A 22,815-nucleotide genomic window follows, 5' to 3' on the forward strand; every position below is an offset into this window, starting at 1 on the left:
TACCGCTATAGGAGATCTATTTCTGCCTTGGAGACCTCTGCGTTTAGTTATCTCGAGTCAATATCTCTAATTAACTTGGCTGTTGGTTCCTCCAGCTCAATGTGCCCCCTCCTTACGATGGTTAAAACCCATGATTTTTTTTTCTCAGCTTGGGGTTTGCTGCATATTCATTAAAAAAAATTGTGCATTCAAAAGAAAATAGATGCTATTTTTTTTTTTGGGGGGGATTTAAGAGAATGTGTCCTCCCAGCTCGGGTTTACTTCTAGTATGATATCGAGTAGAACGGGTGAGAATAGGGGTTGAGGGTCTCCAGTTATTATCACAATGACCCCATGTCTCCCATGGCATGGAGAAAGTGACACCAGCTCCTCAGATTGTGGTCCTATAGCCTCTGGATGGTAGAGAGTCTCCATGATGGTTTGTAGAATATTGCTCCATTGTAACGGTTTTCCTCTCGTGAACATGGTTTATATTTCTTGTGAATAAAATATATTTATTGTGGCATTGCTGATGTTTCTTTGCTATCAGGCAGGTGTCTGCTTGAAAGGATATTAATGCTTGGAAATGAACGCCTTAATTTTAGTGTTTTTGGGGGCTTTCTTTAAATAGACTTCCCCAGTCCGGATTCCTTGTTCTTCTCAGCTTAGGGTTTACCTGATACATGGTAACGTTATTGTATCAGAAGCCAATCTTTATTTGTTATTGCCGCATCAATGTTTGATGCAGAAAGCACTGGGGAAAAGAAGCGTTCTGCTAGAAAAAAAATTATCCGCTGAGGGCGAAAACACTAAAATAAGCGTTTCCATTTCTAAAAATTAATATTCTTTGTTTATTTTTTTAACACGGTGGTTTCTACGTCTACAGCCCCAACTTCTCCAGGCCATTCTACCCCAGATCCTATCTCCTATCAGACTACAATGGATACATTTTTCAAAAGGCACTTCCGGAAGAAGCCCGCACCACCTCCGTCAGAGCCCTATTACCCACCGCCTTCCCGTCGATGCAGCGTGACCATCACCACTGGGAAAGCTAGACGTCGGTCCAGTGCTGGCCTGGCTTCGTCTTCTCTCTCCACGCAGAGACGGAGTTCTGTGGCCCAAACCCAGCCTGTCCCACCCTGTTTGGCCACGCAAAGCCGCGGGGCGAGGAGAGAGGGACGTAGGAGGTCAAGCACCACCACTCCAGGCTTGAGTCCCCGATTCGCCGTGCAGAAGAGACGCGGAGGTAGGCTTCGCGCCATTGACCGCCAGCTCATGGGACCCTCCATGATTCTGGCCAGCCTCATCCCCATGAAGAAAGTATCAAGGAAAAGAGAGGAGAGCTCAGAAGAGGAAGACCTGGTAGAAGAAACGTCTGATGAAGAAGAAGATAATCTAGATAATCATATTCAGGAAGCTGTAGGAATGATGAGAAGCCACAAAGAGTTCTCTGACCCCGAGGCCTGCCCGGTCATCTCCAAACACCAAACATTGTACGCAAAGCACTGTGTAAACAGAGGGACAGGGAGGGAGCGCTGTACATGTCCGATGCCACAATTGGTTTCTTCCATGTGCTTCATATGTTCAGGCAGAAGAACGTTTGCCGATAAGGACACGGCCTCTGCTTAAAACCACGCTAACGTACGAACGCTGTGGCGCTTAGCGAATAACCTATTTAAGCGATATTCCCACTTAATTTAACACATTTTTTTTTTTAGTCTCTTTAGACTAGACTCTTCTTAGTTTCTTTACTCCAATACCATCCTCGCATGGCTTTTAATTTGCTTGAGCGCAGAAATCATTTTCCGGTCTGATCAACACGCCATCTGTAAGGTTTGGCACCTTGTAATCTGCTTCATGGAAGATACAGCGAGGGGGAAAAGTAATTTAAGGAATGTCTTGCATGTTTAGCCAAGTAGACCCTAACACGAACGTGCAGGAACGTCATTGTGTTTGAATATATCCTAGGGGTGCATCTTCCAGAGTTTGTCTAAGTTATTGACAAATATCTGTCCATTGTAGCCTTCCTTTTAATTGGGGGGGGGGGTTTGTTTTATTTTTTTTGGAATAAAAGTATAATTTGGGCTATTATATCCTTCCTGAAAGCAGCTGAAGAGGAAAGGACAGAGCAGGGCTTTTATCTTAATACGGCTTATAAACAAAAAGGCCTTGCGGTTGCATTCAAGGTTGTCAGTCGCTGCTCTCCGACACATTCCGTTGTAGGGTGCGACTTAATGCAACAGAACTCCGCATAGAAAATAGTGAAACGTTATAAATACCTAAGTTTTTATATATATATATTTTTTATATATATATATATATACATACTACTTTAAAATGCAATATCTATTTAAAAAAAATATCATATATATATATAATATATATATATAAATATATATATAAATATATAAAAGAGCAATATCTATTTAAAAAAAAAACACATTGCTTTCTCTTCATGATGATAGAAGCGACCTTCTGCAATGCAGGCTACTGCAAAAAAAAGTATCTTAAAGGAACAGACATTTTAGATTATTAAACACAAAAATATATATATATTATAGATATATATAGCTATATCACTAGATCTATCTATCTATATATATCCAGCATATTCCATAACACAACTCGAGACTTCTAGAAGCCGAGTTTTTCTAGAGTGAGCCAAACACCGTGGAAGGCTGCGCTCGCTTACTTGTAACGCTCTAGAACGGTGACCTTTTCCCGTCGTCTGGCATTCCTGCCAGGCACCTGCGTAATATCTGCCTTTCCGGAGGGTTTGCCTCGGATTGCCCGGGCCTGCTCTCGGATACGTATCTCATAAATCTCTCAGGACTTTACATTTGCTCCCAATCCCAGGTATAAATTCCACGACACGGAGGGCATGTTCCTTAACGGAACCTCTTAAAGGTGCTGTTCCACTTAGACGAAGCATAAGTTTTGCTTTAGCAGATGTGCCTTTTTTTTTTTTTAATTCTTTCCTCTTTAGTCTTATAAAAACACCACAATAACGACACGACAATTAATGATTTCCACAAAACAATGCAAGTTATTTGAAGGGTTAAACCTGGGAAGGATTTTTTGGGTTTTTGATTATACTCGGAATCGATGTTTCCCGGAAGAAACGCAAATCATTTTTACATGATTGAAGACTTATTTCTGGGAAGGCTTTGGGTTTTCGGTGGTACTCGGGATGGGGTTTCGAATGCTGCGTTCTGTTAAAAAAAGTGTTACATTCGGCGGCCTCGAGTGCTAGGAGTATGGGAAACGTCCCGCGCACCCCGCTTTTTTATTTTTTAAGGTTTTTAATGTTTAATTGTATTTTGTTATACATGTATATATGTGTTAGAATGCACAGGTAACATTGTTGCTTGTGTATATGGGTGTTGTAGCCTGTTGCAGGATTTAATGTATATGCCGTGTAACCGCGTGTAGAGAAATGACTCTCCCGTGACCGAGTAAGACCCGTGTTCTTGTCTTGCAGAAAAGCTATTGCCAAATCTGGAGCCCAGCACCTGGTATCCTCTCCCAGCGTCCTGCACAGCGACGCGGAGACGCACATGCGCAGCACTGTGGATTGGACGGTGAGTAATTGCGGGTCCGTAGATGTCTGTTGTGTAAATGCTTTGAGGCAGAATTTACCCTCGATCCCAGTAGCGCTCTACGTTACTCTTATAGTCTCTGCCTTCACCCCAGTACTGTCTAATCTGCTATCTGCCCCGGAACCAAACCTTGCATTCGCCCCGGTCTGTCTGTCACAACCAGAACTCCTCGGTCGCCGTTCTTCCTCAGACTGATAAGCGTTTTAAGTCTTCTTTTCCCGTCTCTCTGTAGGAATCTGCTCTTTATGGGGATCACCTGTGGTTTGAGACCAACGTGTCTGGAGATTTTTGTTATGTCGGGGAGCAGTACTGCACAGCCAAGATCCAGGTAAGGAGGAACTCGGGTAACCTGCTTCTAGATAGATAGAATACTTGTTTGCATGCATACAGTTCACAGTTACAGGCGTGTTTGCTGCCTCTCCTTCTCTGTCCGTTGTCCTTCTCTGAGTGCCGTCGGGCTCAGATTCCCAAACCAAGAATACTTATTCATTGGGCACTCGTTTACCGGCAGCGATTTACCCCCCCCCCCGCGATACCGGTAACAAAAACTGGCACTCTGGGCACATCTGGCACAAGTCAACTAAGGTTTCCTAAAACCTACTGGGAGGTCGTATCAAAGTCTGGTGGTGATCAGACCTCGTAAGGGAACAGTGGTATTATTTATCGGCAGGACTGTTACTTTAACTCTTAACCCTTCGCCTTCCCATGCTCTGCAGACATTGTGTCACGGACCTATACTTTGCATTAGGGGTTTACGGGCTTATGCAAAATGTAAACACCGTTTAGCATAGCACCTGGGCCGAGAGGATTGATAACTTTTGCAATGCAGATGTAAATATTGTTTAAAACGAATTTAGCAGAAAGCTGTTTTCGCAGTACAAATGATCTGCGTCGGTGTATATTGGAACGAGATCGGGTCACGGTGCGTGAAAGAGGGCAGATATCCTGCTCTGAAAGGCTAATCGCTTAACATTTAACACCCTGTTACCAATAACTTCGTTACTGATGTGGTGCACCGTGTTTCACCATCAGCGGTCACATTTGAGAGGCGATACCTTTAAGGAAGAACAAATACAGGTGGAACTCAACTCACTTTATAATGCAGGCGTTAGGACTAGACAACCCGAGTCTCTCTTAGTTAACTACTCCATGATTATCCTCCTGCTGCTGTTCATTAAGATCCTGCAGCCTTCAGGTTGTCCTCACACCATGGTGTATGTATTTTGGCTTTTTTTGTTGTTGTTGGGAGTGTTTGCCCCTTTGCAGAAATGAGCCATCTTTATCGCAACTCATAGACAAATCCAAGCTGTATAGGATAGATGGAACCTTTTTCTCCGTCGTAGAGGTGGCTCCCTCTGGTGGAAATACTAAGTAATTATCTGATAATAAGCTAAAAATGGATGATGCTCTGTTGGTCCAAAAACAGATCGTCCTTCTAGATTTGTGTGAGCCGGGCCTTGCTTACCTCTTGTTTCTGTTAATTGAATTGTCAGGGGGGCAGATCCTAAAGAAAAGTAGCTCCCATCTATGACTCCCCCCATCCTCTTCCTGATGGGATTGGAGTTTAAATTCCCAGTTCTATTGTTAAGCAGTAAAATAGACTGATATGATCCAGTTGTAGTATTCTCCCTTTCATAACATTTTAACCACAGTTGCAAATTCTACATTAATGGCTTGAAAGAAATATCAAGTTTCCAAACTTTAGTTGTTTTTTTGTTTGTTTGTTTTTCTGGTAAGGTTACAATAATTTTTGTTTTCGAATCCCATAACAGCAGAAGTCGGCATCCAGGAGGAAGTGTGCGGCATGTAAGATAGTGGTGCATACACCGTGCATTGAGCAGCTTGAAAAGGTGAGCGACAGCAGGTTAACCGTGTCCTGACCGCCGGGTTACAGTTAGGCTTTGGGCTGTTTGGGTGCCGCTCTTCCTTTTACTGCATTCGCCTATTTATAGCGTGCTGTATATACATGTTCCGTTTACTAGTGTCTAGAGAAATTGACAAAATATTAATGTAAACTTAGTGCAAAGCTTAATTTATAATTAACGCTCAGTTCCATCTTAACGTTTTGGGCAAACATTTAAAATATCAAACTGGGCATCTCTTTAAAAATCCCTGGAGACCCTTGGTGGTCACTGTGCCGGCTTTATGAATTACTGCCCACATGTATATAGGAACCCATGCAGCACAGGTGGCAGTCTATGAACCTAGGATTTTATCTAATAAAGGCCAGTACATCCCAGTACATGAACTATAGGTTGATTAAGTATATACTGATCATCGCATAGCTCTTTAGATTGTTACTACGGTGCTGTGTAAAATAAAAACACTTCTTATAAGGTATAGTTTGCAACAAGCAGGGAAGGTAAATACATTTCTCTACAATATTTTCAGATAAACTTTCGGTGTAAGCCTTCATTCCGTGAGTCTGGCTCCCGCAATATACGAGAGGTAAGAGGGCACACTTTGGTCCCGAGATCTCTTTCCTCTCCCTGTCTGTATTTGTACGTAGCCTTTGTTCTGTGTTCTCTTCCACTTTCTGTGCCTCCGAACCCACCTCCACTGAAGGGTACCAAGTATTCACGTTTATTGTATATCTCACCGCAGCCATTATTTTACTTTCTCATTCTTCATCTCAAACAGCCAGTCACTGTCAGGCATCACTGGGTTCACCGGAGACGGCAAGCTGGAAAGTGCAAACAATGCGGAAAGGTGAGTCTTAGACTAAACGCTCTTTGGCCACCATGCATCGAGCTTATAGACTAACCTGCCCTTATGTACAGCTGCTGGGATTTATTGCCCCCGGGATATAATGGCAGGTCAGAGTCACTGTTAGGGAATGATGATATGAGTAGCTTGATCCGATAACCTAGTTTGCTGTATAACATCTACTCTCTTTCAGGGGTTCCAGCAAAAGTTTGCTTTTCACAGCAAAGAAATTGTTGCAATCAGCTGCTCCTGGTGCAAACTGGCAGTAAGTTGGCAGAAATTCCTTATCTTTATTTTATGTTAACTAGTTTCTTGTAGTTTCATATTATTGTTATGTTATACTAGCGCTTGTCTTATGTTCGGGGTTCAGTAACTTTGCACATCAGCAGAACATTTATAAAAGTTATTACTCGGTTATTATAAGGCTCCCTAGTAATAGCTTAGCATATATTTGTAAAGCGGTAAATATACCAATTTTTATTTATCGTGTTTTTTATTATATGCCCTGGTATTCCTGATTTGTTTGACAGTTTAATAGTAAGAAAGTAAAAATGCTACAGTGTTATTGTGATCAATGTCTTAATATACTTTTAAAGAAGTACATATTGTTCTCAATGGTTTACCACGGTGGAATTTCTGATGTGTTTGCCGCAGCTATTTATTAAAATCTGCTGAAATGTACCTCTTTGGTAACATTTTATAACCCATTACAAACTTATTTTACTGAACAGGTTTGTCCCTCGCAGCCATCCTGAATACTGCGATATGGATTTGATCTCCCCAATTTTTTGTTTGTCAGTTATGAACCAGACGAGCTGTTTTCCAAATAATGCCGGGTTAACATTGTTTCTTTTACATTGAAGTTGGAACACGTCTCAACGATTTCCTTTTTAAGACACAGTTCATTTTAAATAAAAAAGTGTTCGGTGTATCTCATTCTGTTTCACTTCATCCTCTAACGTCTCTCATTTTCTTATAACTATCTCGTCACTCAGTATCACAACAAAGTATCCTGCTTCATGCTGCACCATATAGAAGAGCCCTGCTCCCTCGGAGCTCATGCTGCTGTTATAGTGCCCCCCACCTGGATAATCAGAGTACGCCGGCCACAGGTGACTTTTCATTCCTGTTCTCATAACCACACTTCTGTCCTCTGCCTTCGTAGACTTATTGTTCGATTTTTATTATTCCCTTCATGGCAGAGTTCTATCAAGTCTAGCAAAAAGAAAAAGAGGCCATCGTTCAAGAGGAAACCAAGCAAGAAGGGAGCGGAGGTAAGCGTGGAGAGCTCAGCTGCCGTCTTCAGATGTACGCGGGAATGTTTAGGTCAGTTGGATAGGACCTCTTCTAGGATGACTGACTTTTGATACCTGTTCAATAACAGATTAAATAAGGCTTCTAGTCACACTTTAGAACCTCACGCCATTCTTGAAAACCCACATTTTGTGATGTGTATAATCATATGTTACCTTCTTGTGTATTGAAGAGTCAACATGGCGGGTCTAGCGTTGGTACTTGGGTGTCCAAATGCTCTGTATTGCAATTCTCTTTTCTCGTCAGGAGCCCAGGTTGCGCCCATTCATAATCAGACCAGCTCCGTGCCCGTTAATGAAGCCTGTCCTAGTCTTTGTCAACCCAAAAAGCGGTGGAAATCAGGTGAGAATGCTCTCCCGTCCGCACATCCATCCTGCCTCGCTTTGTCACTGATTGAAGTGTCGTAACGGTTGTGCGTTTCATCCACAGGGGGTGAAGATCCTCCAGTCGTGCATGTGGTATCTGAACCCAAGGCAGGTGTTTGATCTGAGCCAGGGTGGACCGAAAGAAGCGTAAGCTATTTAAATATTAAAAGTCCTACTTGAGTATGGTTGTAACGCTGGATTTGTAAGAAAGTATAAATCATGTCATGTTTAGGGGTATCCTCCACATTCATGTGTGTATTGTTGATCATGTTTTTATTTTATGTTGTACCTGTGATGTGTTGATCTCACGATGATCTCTTTGTTTCCGTCTTGTCGTCCTGGCAGGCTGGAATTGTATAGGAAAGTCCCCTCGTTGAGAATCTTGGCATGTGGTGGAGATGGCACCGTGAGTCACTCGTGTTTGTGCTTCTGCTTCCTTTTCTGTTTTTTTTTTTTCTCTTCCCATCTCTTTTTGCTCGTCGGTCCTTTTCTCTGGTTTGTTATATGTCATTCCTGTTGTCGAGTTTAAACGTCTCTCCCTTTAGTCCCTCTTTTGTGCCTCCTGATCGCTCTGGTTCTCCTGATATTCTCATGATGTTGGGACCACAGATGTTTAACTCTTCCACTTGTTTGTCCTGCAGGTGGGTTGGATCCTCTCTGTTTTGGACCAGTTGCGCCTGTTTCCCCCTCCTCCTGTAGCCATTCTTCCTCTCGGGACTGGGAACGACCTTGCCAGAACCCTCAACTGGGGTGGAGTGAGTGATCCCCCATTTCTATTTTTTCTGGGGAACTGTACTTGCCATGAATATGGATACCATATTGTCCCGTGTGTCTCGATGACCAGGGGTGCTACAGGATAAACGCTGATACTATTGTGTCCTGTCTGTAACTGCAGTTCTTTAGTTAGACTTTAGGTGTCTCTAAAGCTACAGAGATCCAGATGCAAAATCTTATGACCAATGGCGTCCGTATAGCAACAGCCAAAGACTGGGGACGGGACGGTGCATTTTGGGACCCCCAAAAAATTAATAAAAATGATTTAAATGTTGCACTAGTAGAATTTGTGGGTGTAACAATAATGTGTTTCGGGTTCTGTCTGTTTTTATGATGCAATAAAATCATTTTTACATGTGATCGTGATCTCTTTCGCATGTTCCATGTTCATCTTCCCGCCATTCTCTCAGGGTTATACAGACGAACCTCTGTCCAAGATCCTTAGCCACGTGGAAGAAGGGACTGTCGTCCAGTTGGACCGATGGAATCTGGAAGTGGAAAGAAACCCCGAAGCCTGTGAAGAGGATAGAGGGGAAGGGGCCACAGATAAGGTGAGTAAATATATACATGGTCAGAATTAGAGTGCAAAGTATTATTGCTATAAAAGGCAAGGCCACCAACTCGAGAACTATTTGAGTAGCGGGTTAACGGCTCTCCAGATGTAATTCTTTACCTGTTTTCCATCCGCAGCTGCCCTTGGATGTGTTCAATAATTATTTTAGCCTTGGGTTTGATGCTCGCGTCTCACTGGAATTCCATGAATCCCGAGGTATCTGATATTTAAACTATTACATTAAATTATGTGCACTTGTGACAATTGTGATGTGTGACTGCCCGTGACCATTACAGTTGTGACATATCAACGGGAAAGAGAATTATTAGCTAGTGTTAGTGTGTTGACTATTTTTTCACTTGTCGTTTGATACTTTTGGACTGTTCTTTGTAATACTTTCTCTTATTGTCCTCAGAGGCTAAACCTGAAAAATTTAACAGCCGTTTCCGTAATAAGATGTTCTACGCTGGGGTAAGTGTTTTGCTTACTGTTTTTTTTTCTCTCCAGTTTCCCCCCCCCCCATCATTCTCCCCTACCTACTTATTACCCCTTCCCAATTGCTTTCATTCTTTACACAGACGGCGTTCTCAGATTTCCTTACCGGCAGCTCCCGGGACTTGGCTAAACATATCAGAGTCGTGGTGAGTATTTAGCTGGCAGATTTTTATGTTGAAGAAGAAAAAAGAAAAGACGCGAGCGTGCGCTTATGTTTCAAATCGATCTCACTAACCCAAATTCTGTCCCCGCGCAGTGCGATGGCACGGACCTGACTGCAAAAATCCAGGAGCTCAAGTTACAGTGCTTATTATTTCTCAACATTCCCAGGTAAATAGTCTGTATTAAGTCGTAAGTGCGAGTTCCCAAACCTTTAGTTCATCTTCACAAAGTTTTCAATAAAACCCAGCACACTTCATGAAGTTTAGCATTCTCCCGGCTTTGAATGGTGTTCATCTTTTCGTTTAGATGCTTTGTTGGGTCCGCAATCTCTCCTCGTTTTTTGATTAAGGTGGGCCCGTAGCCAAAGGTTCAGATGTGATAACTGACACCATGTACATGGAGATTAGCCAGCCCGTAACTCTCCCACAATTCATTTCTCGTCACAGGCAGGGGCCGTAGGTCACATATTCTTCTGCCAGCCATGTGTGGCCCGGTAAAGTATCCAGTTTTAGTCTAAGCTAAAGTGAGCTGCATTCTCTGTTACAGGTATTGTGCTGGCACCATGCCGTGGGGGAATCCAGGGGAGCACCATGATTTTGAACCTCAGAGGCACGACGATGGATGCATTGAAGTGATTGGGTTCACCATGGCGTCTTTGGTACTATGCATTTATTTTTACCCATGTTCTAAATGCGTCTTTCTTTAAACGAATGCCTGCATGTGTCTTTGGGGGCATTTGCACGCCTGATTAGCACAGACATTGCCCCACACCTTTCTACAGCTACTGCTTTGTATGTGGCTTAATATGCCCCACATACCCCTTTGGCAATGCTTCCTATTACCCTCCATGCTGATTATGTTGCTCCAGTATCGACCAGCTGCCTGACTTATTTCCCACCCTCGTCTCTGCCGGGTTAGGCCGCTCTGCAGGTTGGGGGACACGGTGAGCGCCTGCACCAATGTCGGGAGGTTCTGCTCAGCACGTACAAGTCCATTCCAGTGCAGGTAGACGGAGAGCCGTGCAAATTAGAACCATCCGTAGTGAAGATCACCCTGAGAAATCAAGCCAACCTTGTACAGAAAACCAAGAGGCGAACATCGGTTCCTCTGCTCAACGAGTGAGTGACCCAAAGGCTGACTACCTGCATATTCAATCATACATTGTACAGCATTGGGGATGGACATCTTTGTCTTGTAATGTTGAACGCAAAACTCTATTTCTAATCCCAAACACAATGTGTCTCACCTGTCCAGGAACAAATATTTCATATGCAAAACATATATATATATTTCCAATTGCTCTGTAAGTGACCGATTGCATATAAAAAAACAGTTTCTGAAAACCCCTGAGACTATACCTCCTTATGACCAATTCCTTACCTATGTTTTGGTGCTGTGTGTTTGTCTACTTAGTCAGCAGCCGGTCCCAGACAGGTTGCGTTTGCGAGTGAACCGCATCTCCATGCACGACTATGAGGCCTTGCACTACGACAAGGAGAAGCTAAGAGAGGCTTGTGAGTATTGTGTACATCCAATAACAGAAGAAACATCCTTTAGAACCGATACGTATTCTGTCACTTTTGCAGTTTTTCAGACTGATTTTTTTTTTTAAATTAAATGTAATGATTTCCTATTACTGTTCGTTACCCGCAACCCCCATTTTTAAGTCCACGATTGTCGGGTCATTACTAAGCATTTCGGTGTTGCATATACTGTTAATGGTTTAAACAGGACTGACAAGCACCTATTGAGCATGTGCTTTTTTGGGGGGGCCACCGTATACATGCGCTGCCTGGATACATTTTCCAATCCCTCTCTCTCTTCCAGTATGTCACTCTTCTCATTACCTTTGATCCTTCTCACTCTCTTTGCTCTATTTTCACTCATGTCTGTTTATTTCCACCTTCTTTTTTTTATTCTCCCATGCGTCCTCCTCCTTTTTTTCTTTTCAAGGATCTTCTCTTCCTTCTAATGTTTTCGCTCTCTGTTTGATTCTGTGTGATTGCAGCTATCCCACTGGGAGTTATTGTGGTCCCGGGAGACAGCGATCTAGAGACTTGTCGCATACACATACAGCGGCTGCAGGAGGTAAGAACACGCTGTACCCACAAATACGTACCCGAGACCGCATACATAATCTGAAGCCTTCCCTGCACACGGGAACAGGGGGGGTATTAACCAGTTACAGGCGGCGTATGTACATCCAGTGTCTATTACAACAAAGTAGACCTTGCCTTTCCTGGTTAAAGCCATCGCACTGGCCCCTTCATCCTCTGTTCTAAGCATTGTTTGGCCCCGCATTGACTCTCTTTAGTCCCTATGCTCAGTCTGGTTTATCATTAACAACCATCAGCTTTTACTGGAGTCTAGAAAGTAGGATGAGGAGGGAACTGTAGTTTAGCAAATAATAAGAGGGCTGCCGGTTGCTCGGTGTCTGGTACTTTTCTGGCACCAAACTGGCGAGTTCAGACGTGGGCATGCAGCTCCTGATGATGATCCGTACGATCTCTTTTCGTTTGCTCAACAACCCGGCGTTTACAGGGTTTAAGCCGTCTTAAAGCACCTTCTGGACCCCTAAAATCATAAAGTACTGATGGCAATCTCTCCCAGACGCCTAATCTCTACATGCAAGCACTCAAGTATGTGGCTTGTGACCACAGAGAAGCACCCATTCCTACAATACTTCCTTTCAGACTCATTCGCCATAACCCTTACGGTTGAGCCGCATGACAAATATTTTGTGTGTTGTGAAACCACAAAGACATCTGTCATTGTCATGTATGCCAGATTCCCATTATCCCCCCTCCACAGATGTAAGGTACCACAGAACAGTGTCTGTTCATATCACGCACATCAAATAATACAAGTACATGAAATAATTTGCTTAGCATTGTGTTTATTCAGAAATCATATTGCTTATGTATCATAGTTCCGCTAAGAACGCAAGTTTTATATGGAAACAGTGTAGCAAAGCGTCTGCTCTTAGATTATATATATATATATATATATATATATATATATATATAATGTGTTTTACTCACGCAAAGCTGCTCATCTGTATATCTCCTGCAAGAGGCGCTATACTGCTTGTGCAAATGGACACAACCGCTTAGCGGGATTCCCAGGGCACGGTACCATTTTCATGCGCGCCTGCAGCTCCGATGCCCTGTTGCACATGATCCGAACATATGTGTCACTGCAGGGACACGCTGACATCATGGAAATCATTTGTATTGTAGATTAATCTGGAGTGAGCTGTTTTATGTGGCAGAATCCCAAACCCGCGCCTTTATTCCTCCCATCACCTCTCTCTCTCCCCCTCTCCATGCCCCCTGCACAGAGAGCTGAGGTCATCCAAAATGGATTTAAATTTATTTAGCTTGGCGTAGAATCCCGAGGACTCGGCGGGGAACCGGCTGCGGTGACACCTTCACTCGCACAACTGCGGAAATACAACTGGAATCCCGGTTCACCCGGCAAACACCTTTATACCCCCCCCAAAAAAACATTCCAAGTCTATTATTTAATTTATTATATATTTGCAGGAGCTATAATATATAATTTATTATTTTTGTTGCATTATTTGCTGCAGGATGCTAGAACGTGGAATTTTCTTAGAACGCAGATCTGATATTCCGAGACATAATTCTGAGTCCCTGCAATGCCCAGTTTACTTATAACAGTAGAGAGAATAAACATATGGAATCCATAAGACTCTGTGGTATTAACATCGACTTGAGTCTTATGTATAATAAAGGTGTATAATTGTTTGATGCACTTTAGCTTTCTTCAGACCCACAATACACAATTCCATTTTCCATCAGTATCTATATGAATTAAATCCAATATAGTGATAACATAAGTGGCACTATAATAAAAGGGGGATGTTAAAACGGTTCTTTTTTTCTCTCTTTTTTTTTTTTAAGCACTGTCCATAGTTTTCTTTCACCAAAAAAGAAAATTACTATACTGTTGCCTTTCTTGTAGAGACTAGCAGAGACCGTATCTCCGTGTCCAAACGGGATCCTCCGCTGTGGTTCAAAACCCTGTAATACTCTGAATATTCCTGTTTTTTTTTGCCCTGAAAAGGCTTGGCATTAGACGTCATTCCTACAGATTTACATATCAATAGCAGCACCGTAACAGTGACCCATGCTTATTTTTGCTGTATTCAAACCTGTTAGGGCAAGCTGTTACCCTCTGAATATTTTATACCCATCTCTGGGGAGCAATTCCCTTCTTGTTATCCGTATTGTTCCTGGGGGTTGAGGTGACGCGCTTCTTTCTCCCCAGGACTTCCCTTCGTATCCTGCAATCTTGCAGCGCCTCGATCTGAAGGTGTGTGCTGGCCCTCGTGCGGTGCATAGTGCGTGTTGTGTCTGTGTGTGCTGTGTCTGTGTGTGCTGTGTGCATGTTTCGTCTAATGATAGTAGAAGTTGTTTGCATGGTATGGCATTAAAGAACTTTGGTCTTCAGCCATGTTTATATTCAGTATGTGGACAAAGTTCTTCTAGACCATGTTGGGCGGTATAAAACTATATCTTTATCTGTGTCTGATCGTACGCCGCTGAAAATGCGATACTTTTCTAAAGAATTTCTTGTTTCCAGGAGGATGGAACAAACAGATCCCCAAATGTGTCCTCGCAGAAGCTGTCCCCTAAATGGTGTTTCCTGGACTGTGAGTATTGCTGAATCGGGAACATATTTGTAAATCAAAACTCTGTTATGTACATATGAAGTCAAACATGGCATCGGTAGAAATTGTTTAACGCAGCCACTAGTCCGTGGCTTCTTATACCAGCACCAGAAAACAAATAATGCTGTTTTTGCACCTCTGCCCCAAGTAAGTCTTATGATCCATCCCCTGCTAAATTGTGTTTTTGAGTTTTAATCCGTACCCTAAATCTCGTGACCATTCATTCTTTCCTTCAGCAACCACTGCAGACCGCTTCTATAGGATTGACCGTGCACAGGTGAGAAGGCTCGTTGTTCTTATTCTTATTGTTCTTGTTCTTATGGAGCCTCCTCCTACTGCGTCTACTTTTGATGTTCCGCTGAAGATAATTCTGTAGACAGACCTCCCAAAAGTCACCTATAACTGTTTTTCTTCCAGGAACATCTAAATTACGTGCTTGAGATCTGCCAGGATGAACTCTACGTTCTGGACCCGGAGCTGATCATTACCCAGTCCGTAGGAACCTCTCCCGTAATTCCTGACTCTGAAGACCACTCGTTGCGTCCCTCCAGTCAACATTTCCACTTTCCTCCTCCACCGGTCTCTCCCCCAGAATCGCCAGCCCTCTCCGAGCCACAACAGGGACCTCTCCTGGGCTCTACCAGCAAACTAGGAGCCCACGACGATAACGGGTACTTTGAGAGATAGTTGGAAGAAATCTGCTAAAATCTGTTAAAAGGGCCACTGTTAGGGTTGAGTTTATGACGGTATTGTATAAAATGTAGCTTTTCGGTTATGAGGTTCCAGCCTTTTGCCTGAAGCTTTGGAGATCCAGACTTTATCAAGGCTGTCAAAAATGTATAGTGTGAAAACAGATTGATCCCTTCATCCAACATGTGCCCGGGGGGGGGGTTGAGGGGTTGAGGGGTTGGTGGTCTTAATAAAAATAAATCAACATCTCTTTCTTCATTTTGCAGAATTTCTATGGACATCTCAGATTGCCAGCCTGGTAAGTGTCGCAGTGTCCGTGTCTGGTTTTGTTTATAACAGTAGGATGCATCATGGCTGCTTCATTTAACAATTAAGGGGAAAGCCTTCTTTGGTGGCAAAGAACATATGGTTACTGATATATATATATATATATATATATATATATATTAATATATATATATATATATATATATTAATATAATTAGTATATATCGTGTGTGTGTATATATATATATATATATATATATATATATAATATAATATAATATAATTAGTATAGTATATATCTCAGTAGCCAGGAAGGTACTCGTAATGGTTGTGCGTGGACAGTACCATTACATCTCTTTATACTTTTGTGAATGTTCTATGTTGTATCATTCTAGAGCATTGTCCTCAATAACTCTTGGTTTCTGTGAACTTTTTAGATGACCTTTTAGTGGAGGCTGCAAAGAATGATGACCTTGAAAAGGTATGATTACTGTGTTAACGAAGCGTTGGTTGTGTGATGTTGATAAAGGCCCTGACCAGGTAGAAATGCATCGATGGGTTCTGCTAGAGATGGAAACTGTCATGGAGGTTTATTAAAAACTCAGTTGGTAAAAAGACGTTTTCAGGCAGAAGCTGTGTGTTGAGAAGGTGCAGTTGTTGTTGTTGTTTGTTGTGACGCAGTGTTACACCTGCTTGTGTGTTTTGTGGTCCCAGTTCAGAGAGGCTCATCGCGCGGGAGGCAGTCTTACGCTGCGAGACACCGGCGGCTACACCGTACTGCATCATGCGGTCAGCTCCGGGAGTAAAGACATCGTCAAGTATATTCTTGAGCATGGTATGTGGCAACGCCGATCCCCACCATACCCCTCCACTGACCTGAGCGCACTGTGCTTCATTCCCCTCCTGACTATTTTTTTTTTGATGTCTTGACTCTCAGGTTCCACATGAAATTATGCCGTTCTCATTATCTTTATCTCTTTAAAAAAAATCTATTTTCCCAAGGCCACCATTCTACAGCATGTAACATATAAGGCGTTTTTTGTTCACACTCACACACACACACACTCACACACACACTAACACACACACACACACATCATCAAGCCTTTTGTTGACTTACAGCCCTGTTTCTCATCCATAAGTTCACAAGTAACTTGCTACAGTTACCAGCGTTCTGTGCGTTCTGCTGTTTATTGGACGCTCGGCAGGCTGCATATGTTCTAATTATCCTCATTAAAGACTTGTGATCTTTGCTGTTCTGGCGTCTGCAAGAGCTGATTTCATGTGGCAATTTTGTCTCCCCCCCCAGACCTCTCCTAAGAGCATCGGCTGTTCTTACTCCTTTCTGTTCATTGTAATTCACTTTCCCTTCATATTGTTTTTTTATGCCACACCTCCTGTTACATATCTTCACTTCTCTTCTACAATTTATTATTTTTCTGATCGTTCTTCTTTTGTATATTTTAGCTCCGCCTGAAATCCTGGATGTTGCCGAATTGAAAAAGTGAGTCTTGCCTCTGCCTGCATTCATTGCCTGGGCTTGAATCAAAAGTCTAGAAATGGTTAATATTGTTCATTAAACTGCAAGGGTACGCAAAGCTCAAAACTGTCTTTTCAGTATTATTATGGCAGCTGGGGGCCCGCAGCCGACCTCTCTTCTAGAGACTTTAAACAGTATAAAAGTGCTCTGATATTTGATACCCAGTAGCCAACAATTGTTTTGGGTTTTTTTTTTGTTTGTTTTTGTTTTTACAAAAAACATGACATAACAAAAAACATATTTCTTCCATTATATGCATTGATCGCATTTTCTCCATTAGTAGTAAAGCTAATGAATGTATCAAAGGCATTGCAGAGCTTTTTGTAGCCGTCAGACATACAGTCTCCGTGTCCAACAGTTTACCTTCGTGGTTGAACTGCGAACAATTATGTGCCGTATTTTGCCCCAACTCTTAAAATAAAAGAAAAGGTACATCGGGAAATAAATTTGGACGCGTTGGATGTATTGGCCGTTCATAAGAGCAAACAAATTCTACCTGCTGCTGGTCAGACAGCCTTTGACTAAAACCCCCCAGAGCTATGTAACATTCAAGCAATTAAATAGTCAGAATAGATTAAAAGTAAAGTAAAGCAGTGCGTTTTTGTAAATTGAAGTATGATGGAGAGGTACAAACTCTTCTGGGTCAACCTGGGTTTTTAATGGCCGATGTGGCTGCCCTAAACCTGTCGGGAGAACCCACGACAGGTTCTTCCCAATATCTGAAATGACCACCTGTTGACCTCGTGGTCCGTTCTGCCATTTGTCACAGCGACGGTAGGATCCCATCACTGACGTGGCCAGGTGGGGACAGCCTGCTGTGGGTCACCCTGTCCCCTTCCCACCGAGGAGTCCATCTTTAGCGCATCGATCTTTAACCCCTTAATGACAAAGCCCGTACATGTACGGGCTCAATATGCATTCTTTTCAATGGGTTTAGGGACCGCCCATTGTCCTTTAAGGGGTTAAAGTGACCCTCCAAATCCCTAACAAAACCAAAACTTTTAGCTGCCTTTCCAGAGGCGGTCATGAAATATATAAAGCAGTAGGTAATTAGAATGGAAATTGCCTTGTTCATTGATTTGATTTCTGAGTGCTGAGCCATGTGAATTCGTCAGTCCTGAAGATGTTAATGACCCCCATTTGTCAATGATGGTTCTATGGCCCCTCACACCTTCTTTTTTTGTTTTTCAAATGAGGGTCTGACCGAGCCGTTGCTGCCCCTTTAGCCTGAAAGAGGTTAAAAGTTCTCTTTCCTTTTCTTGCGTCTGCAGCGGGGAAACCAGTTTGCATCTTGCGGCGGCTTTGCGGCAGCGCACCATTTGCCATTACATCGTGGAGGCCGGAGCGTCGCTCATGAAGACGGACTTGCAGGTAACCCGGTGGACGGCTCTGGGGATGTCGGGGCCGACCGGCGGGATTTGTGTTGGTGGTACAGCACAGTCCGCCTTTTTCATGGACGGACCAAGTTGCTTGAAAGCGATGGTCTACGGTTAATGTGTAACAATGTTATGTTCTAAGGCTAGCATAGTTAATAATTTCAGTTGAGATGCCCCCCCCCCATGTATCTTTACACCCCCTCCAGACTATGACAGCTGCTGATACAGAGGTGAGTGGTAGGAATCCCAGGGGTGTGAGGCAGGAGGCGGTGGGGGGGAGGGAGCGGGAAGTGTATGGAGAGGGGGCTGAGACAGAAGCTGAAATTCCAGACAGCTGCAGGCTAAAGGTCCCCCTCCTGCCCCATCCCTCCCCGTCCCTCCCCGCAGCTGCAGGTTTCACTCCGCATTCCTCAGACGCTGGTACTTTGCTTACTTTGGAAAGATTTGAGATGATTGCGCTTTATGTCTCCCAAGGCTCCGCACTGCGCCCCCCGGAACACCCGGTGCCCTCTGCTGCCCAGAACATTTTGGTTGGCACCCCCTGGCGCTGCACCCTGCTTTTCATCCCTTTGTCTGGTTCCCTGTCCACGTGCCGTACCTTAATGATTACTGAACTCCTATGACGCGCACGTTCTTAGCTTCATCCCACCTGATGCGTGCCTGGACACAGGACCGCATCTCTGCGATCCATCAATCCATCACCTCCTAACACACACAATCCGGACACGGCGTCTGAGACCTGCCATAACGCCCCGCTCCCGTTCCCGCCCCGCTCCCATTCCCGCTAACGAGATGACTCACGTTCTTCCAGTAACTATCATAATCTGAAAAAGATACAGAAGACAAAGGAACTTCAGCCAGACGGAAGAGGCGAACTCGGAATACCAAAGTGTTTTGGTTTTTTATTGGCAGGAAAGATTTATTTGAGGTTGCTTATGTAAGTGAAGTGTTAACTATTCGGATGCCGGGGCATAAAGTGACTGGCGCCATATAGGTTAAGCGGTACATGCATGTACCCTAAACATGTATGTCATACATCCGTAATGAAGAGAGAGAATCATTTAATTATGTCTAGAATTTTAAGTTCGTTTGAGTCACTTAACACTTACACGTTCCGTGACATTTGTATTTTCTAGGGGGACACCCCTAAAAACCGCGCTGAGAAAGCGAAGGATCCGGAGCTCGCCGCCTACCTGGAAAACAGACAGCACTACCAAATGATACAGAGGGAGGACCAGGAGACGGCCGTGTGACCCCTCCGCGCGGGAGAAGAGAAGAGCCGAATCACAGAAAGAGACTTGAAATTCTTTTTCCGCAATCCTAAACGTCCTCGTCCCTCCGGTGGGATATCTGCACCTTCTTGTTCCCTTAGGCCTTAGCGTTCTTCTCTCCCTACCTCCAAACGAAGCACACCGTACACCTACCGAATTCTGCCCGTTCCCTGTAGGGTACGTTCTGGGCATCTCTGGAGCATGGAACGCCGGACCGGTTATCCCAGCTCCGCAGAGCAGGAGTTATCATTGTGTGGATCATCGGAACTCAACTCACACCGGCATCAATCGGCTTCCTTAATGGAAGAACCAGCTCCATACTGTTTACGCTTGCTACGAAGGTTAATTCCCTTTTGTTTTTCCTACGGGGAGCCGCGCCATTGTCTTATACTATTTAGCAATCCCGTTACCCTAGAAATCCTGCGAAGGAACTCTTGTCATGCTTCCGATAATTCCGCTCCCCTCTTAGCGACCTGCTCACTGTGCAAATCCCCAAGCCTCCTGTAATTTTTGGGTCTATTAATATTAGCCTAGGTTGTGCCCCCGCGGCCCCTGTTCAGAGAACGACTTGTATTCTTTATTATCCTGCTTCGGAAAGCCTAGTGCTTACGTCTCGCGCTCCCTTTACGGCCCGGCCTTGCACTTGGGTCTCTACACGGCGGCCGAGTTTACATGTTCCGTGTTTCGACGTCCCGCTCCCAGCCGAGGCTGGTGTCGTTTTACCTGTCGTGCGAGGTTGTGCTGTGTAGCTCTAGGCACTTCTGTGTGTGCTTAGCGAGGAAACCTACCTGATAGATTGGTGTCTACTGTATTCGATGTCCATTTACCTGTGAATAGAAATATATCGGCTTCAGAGTTTTTGTACATACGGTTTAGGTCCAGGTGAGACCCTTTGTCCTGAGTGCTTGTGTTGCTTGCAGTAGGGGTGATAAACTATGTTTACACTTGGCCGTCGTGGCTCCGTCACTGCTGCATGTTGGGAAGTTTGAGTCTGTCCTATTTTGGTCCATCTCAGCTACTATACAGCAGGCACTGCCCCCCCCTCTTACCTTCGAGGGCAACCTAGTAGTTATCATGATGGTCATTCTTACCCCGCTTTCAGTAACGGGGTCGATGAACTCTACAACTGAGACCGTTTGTTAGATAAGATTTTTAACTCGTTTGTTGATATTTTTTTTTTTTTTTTGAGTGTTTTATTTTAACTTATTGCATATTTTTATCAACATGTGCATTTGTCTTTTGTATTAATGACGAACATTGTAACGGGGGAAGTAGAACTTTTTAAATCTTTTTAGTTTTACCCAATTTCATAGTGTGGGTTTTAAACACCCCCCCCCCCAACTATCCGATTTTATTAAAGGTTTAAAAAAAAAAAAAAAGTTGCTTGACAATCAAGATTGATTATGATTCGGTGGGTTATGAACTTAACTCTTCCCGCCCTGGATTGCAAAAGTGACACATTTTAGAGTTAAAGGTCCAGTCCTTCCATTACGCCAGAAAGTCCACCTCGCACCAGTTCGCTTCCACTGAGAAACATTACGGGCCCCAGATTACCAAGCTGGGTAACCGGGGGCCCTCCGGCTGCTATTTGATCACGAAGGCTGTCTGAGCATGTTGGGAAGGGTAATTACTACCCCGCAATGCACTATAAGCACAGGGGCTGCCGGCACGAGGCAGCGGAGTAGCATTCAGAGCAATATTTCTGCATCGCGTGTGTTTTATGTGCAAAGAAGTCTCTGTTCCTGTTACCTACATCGCTATGCGTGTCGTGCGCGCCGGCCCGTCCGCTACGTGGCCCATCGGACACTGGCTGAAATGCGGAAAATAAAGTGGCTTTGAGCTACTTTTCGTGTGAGGGCAAAGCGTCTCGTGTCGTGTTTCTACGTATGAGCTTTTTACTGTATTCACCCGTGGGACCGCGGTCCGTGTCGTGTCTGTGTGCGCACAGTAGAGTGATACGCACTTGGCGTATATATATATATTTATATATATCATTCTAGATGTTTGTAGAACTCTAAACGCAGGGCTGTTATTTATCTCATGTCATTCCTACTACCTGTTGTATCACAGACTGAATTCCGTACCCTCCCCGCTCGTATAATAGTATTAACCCAGGTCCTGTACCCTCGTTCACGTTGTTGGCAGATGTTAAACGCACCGAGTGACACACGGTTCTCATTATCGTGATGTTTTAATCTTATTGTTACAGCAGTTTTTTTTTTTTTCCTGTTTCTCAGGGTGCTGGAGGGGGGGGATTAAACCTGATGCTCGACCTCCCCTTTCCCCGTGCTAACCTCACTCCCCACCTCCCCTGCGTGCGTGTGCAATACCGGGTTTCTGTATCAGAATCTCTGAGTGAGACCTTTCTTTATATAAGGGTTGTATTGTCATTGGATCACTCTTTTTAATATATGTTCACACTGTGTCTGTAACCCTTGCCCTGCCGGGACGGTGGGAATTGCTGGAGTTACACTTGTCACGTATGGATATTTTGGGTTTTTTTCTTGCCATCAAAATAAAAATGATTTAAATTTTACGCTGTGTCTGTGTTATTTTACTATTGTGTCCTCGTATAAATTACACGTGTGAGGTTCGGTGTGGGTAGGCAATGCACGCGTAGTATATAATAAATGTTGCCGAGTAATAATGAGCATGGCAGTATGTTTAAACTTGTACCTTAATTACCTTAATTTAAAAGGACGCCGACTTATTTCTGTTCTTTTAAGAGGAACGGCCTCTGTTACTAAAGTCGTTGGTTACCTTGGTTACCTAGAACTTTGGCAAATAGTGTTAATTTGGGGGGTATTTAGTTTAATTTTTAAGATCAGGGAAGCGGAGAGCTGTGTCAGACTTAACTAATCAATTTCCTATCCTTAATGAGCCAACCAACAGCAATCAGCAACTTTATGCAGGAGAGATAACTAAATCATCATGCGAAACGTGAGAACAGGGAGTTAAGATGACTGATAGTATACACATCACGTGGTATTTTAACACATATTGCTTATTTTAATCTGTTATGTGAGTT

The 22,815-nt window shown here is 43.6% G+C and overlaps 1 protein-coding gene across 5 annotated transcripts in view; it reads left to right on the forward strand.

The window, feature by feature from the left end:
• DGKZ (diacylglycerol kinase zeta) overlaps positions 1 to 21,113 on the forward strand; it is a 35,326-nt gene extending 14,213 nt beyond the window's left edge. Inside the window, exons 1-32 of one of the 5 annotated variants that reach the window (XM_053448370.1) lie at positions 897 to 1,472; positions 3,461 to 3,560; positions 3,811 to 3,906; positions 5,351 to 5,428; positions 5,970 to 6,026; positions 6,219 to 6,287; positions 6,478 to 6,549; positions 7,280 to 7,396; positions 7,487 to 7,558; positions 7,845 to 7,940; positions 8,028 to 8,110; positions 8,309 to 8,369; positions 8,605 to 8,718; positions 9,148 to 9,288; positions 9,428 to 9,506; positions 9,706 to 9,761; positions 9,869 to 9,931; positions 10,042 to 10,115; positions 10,494 to 10,605; positions 10,866 to 11,065; positions 11,361 to 11,461; positions 11,956 to 12,035; positions 14,241 to 14,285; positions 14,556 to 14,625; positions 14,880 to 14,920; positions 15,061 to 15,314; positions 15,600 to 15,631; positions 16,038 to 16,081; positions 16,315 to 16,435; positions 17,068 to 17,104; positions 18,412 to 18,511; positions 19,653 to 21,113. In XM_053448370.1, the coding sequence (XP_053304345.1) occupies positions 919 to 1,472; positions 3,461 to 3,560; positions 3,811 to 3,906; positions 5,351 to 5,428; positions 5,970 to 6,026; positions 6,219 to 6,287; positions 6,478 to 6,549; positions 7,280 to 7,396; positions 7,487 to 7,558; positions 7,845 to 7,940; positions 8,028 to 8,110; positions 8,309 to 8,369; positions 8,605 to 8,718; positions 9,148 to 9,288; positions 9,428 to 9,506; positions 9,706 to 9,761; positions 9,869 to 9,931; positions 10,042 to 10,115; positions 10,494 to 10,605; positions 10,866 to 11,065; positions 11,361 to 11,461; positions 11,956 to 12,035; positions 14,241 to 14,285; positions 14,556 to 14,625; positions 14,880 to 14,920; positions 15,061 to 15,314; positions 15,600 to 15,631; positions 16,038 to 16,081; positions 16,315 to 16,435; positions 17,068 to 17,104; positions 18,412 to 18,511; positions 19,653 to 19,769 (3,336 nt within the window). In that variant the 5' untranslated portion in view covers positions 897 to 918 and the 3' untranslated portion in view covers positions 19,770 to 21,113. Of the gene's footprint in view, positions 1 to 896; positions 1,473 to 3,460; positions 3,561 to 3,810; positions 3,907 to 5,350; positions 5,429 to 5,969; positions 6,027 to 6,218; positions 6,288 to 6,477; positions 6,550 to 7,279; positions 7,397 to 7,486; positions 7,559 to 7,844; positions 7,941 to 8,027; positions 8,111 to 8,308; positions 8,370 to 8,604; positions 8,719 to 9,147; positions 9,289 to 9,427; positions 9,507 to 9,705; positions 9,762 to 9,868; positions 9,932 to 10,041; positions 10,116 to 10,493; positions 10,606 to 10,865; positions 11,066 to 11,360; positions 11,462 to 11,955; positions 12,036 to 14,240; positions 14,286 to 14,555; positions 14,626 to 14,879; positions 14,921 to 15,060; positions 15,315 to 15,599; positions 15,632 to 16,037; positions 16,082 to 16,314; positions 16,436 to 17,067; positions 17,105 to 18,411; positions 18,512 to 19,652 lie in introns of those variants that run through there. The other 4 variants (XM_053448371.1, XM_053448374.1, XM_053448372.1 and 1 more) reach the window with 4 other exon arrangements.
• The last annotated feature ends 1,702 nt before the right edge of the window (positions 21,114 to 22,815 follow it).

Source organism: Spea bombifrons, chromosome 10 (genome assembly GCF_027358695.1).
Source record: "Spea bombifrons isolate aSpeBom1 chromosome 10, aSpeBom1.2.pri, whole genome shotgun sequence".
Classification (NCBI taxonomy): Eukaryota; Metazoa; Chordata; class Amphibia; order Anura; family Pelobatidae; genus Spea; species Spea bombifrons.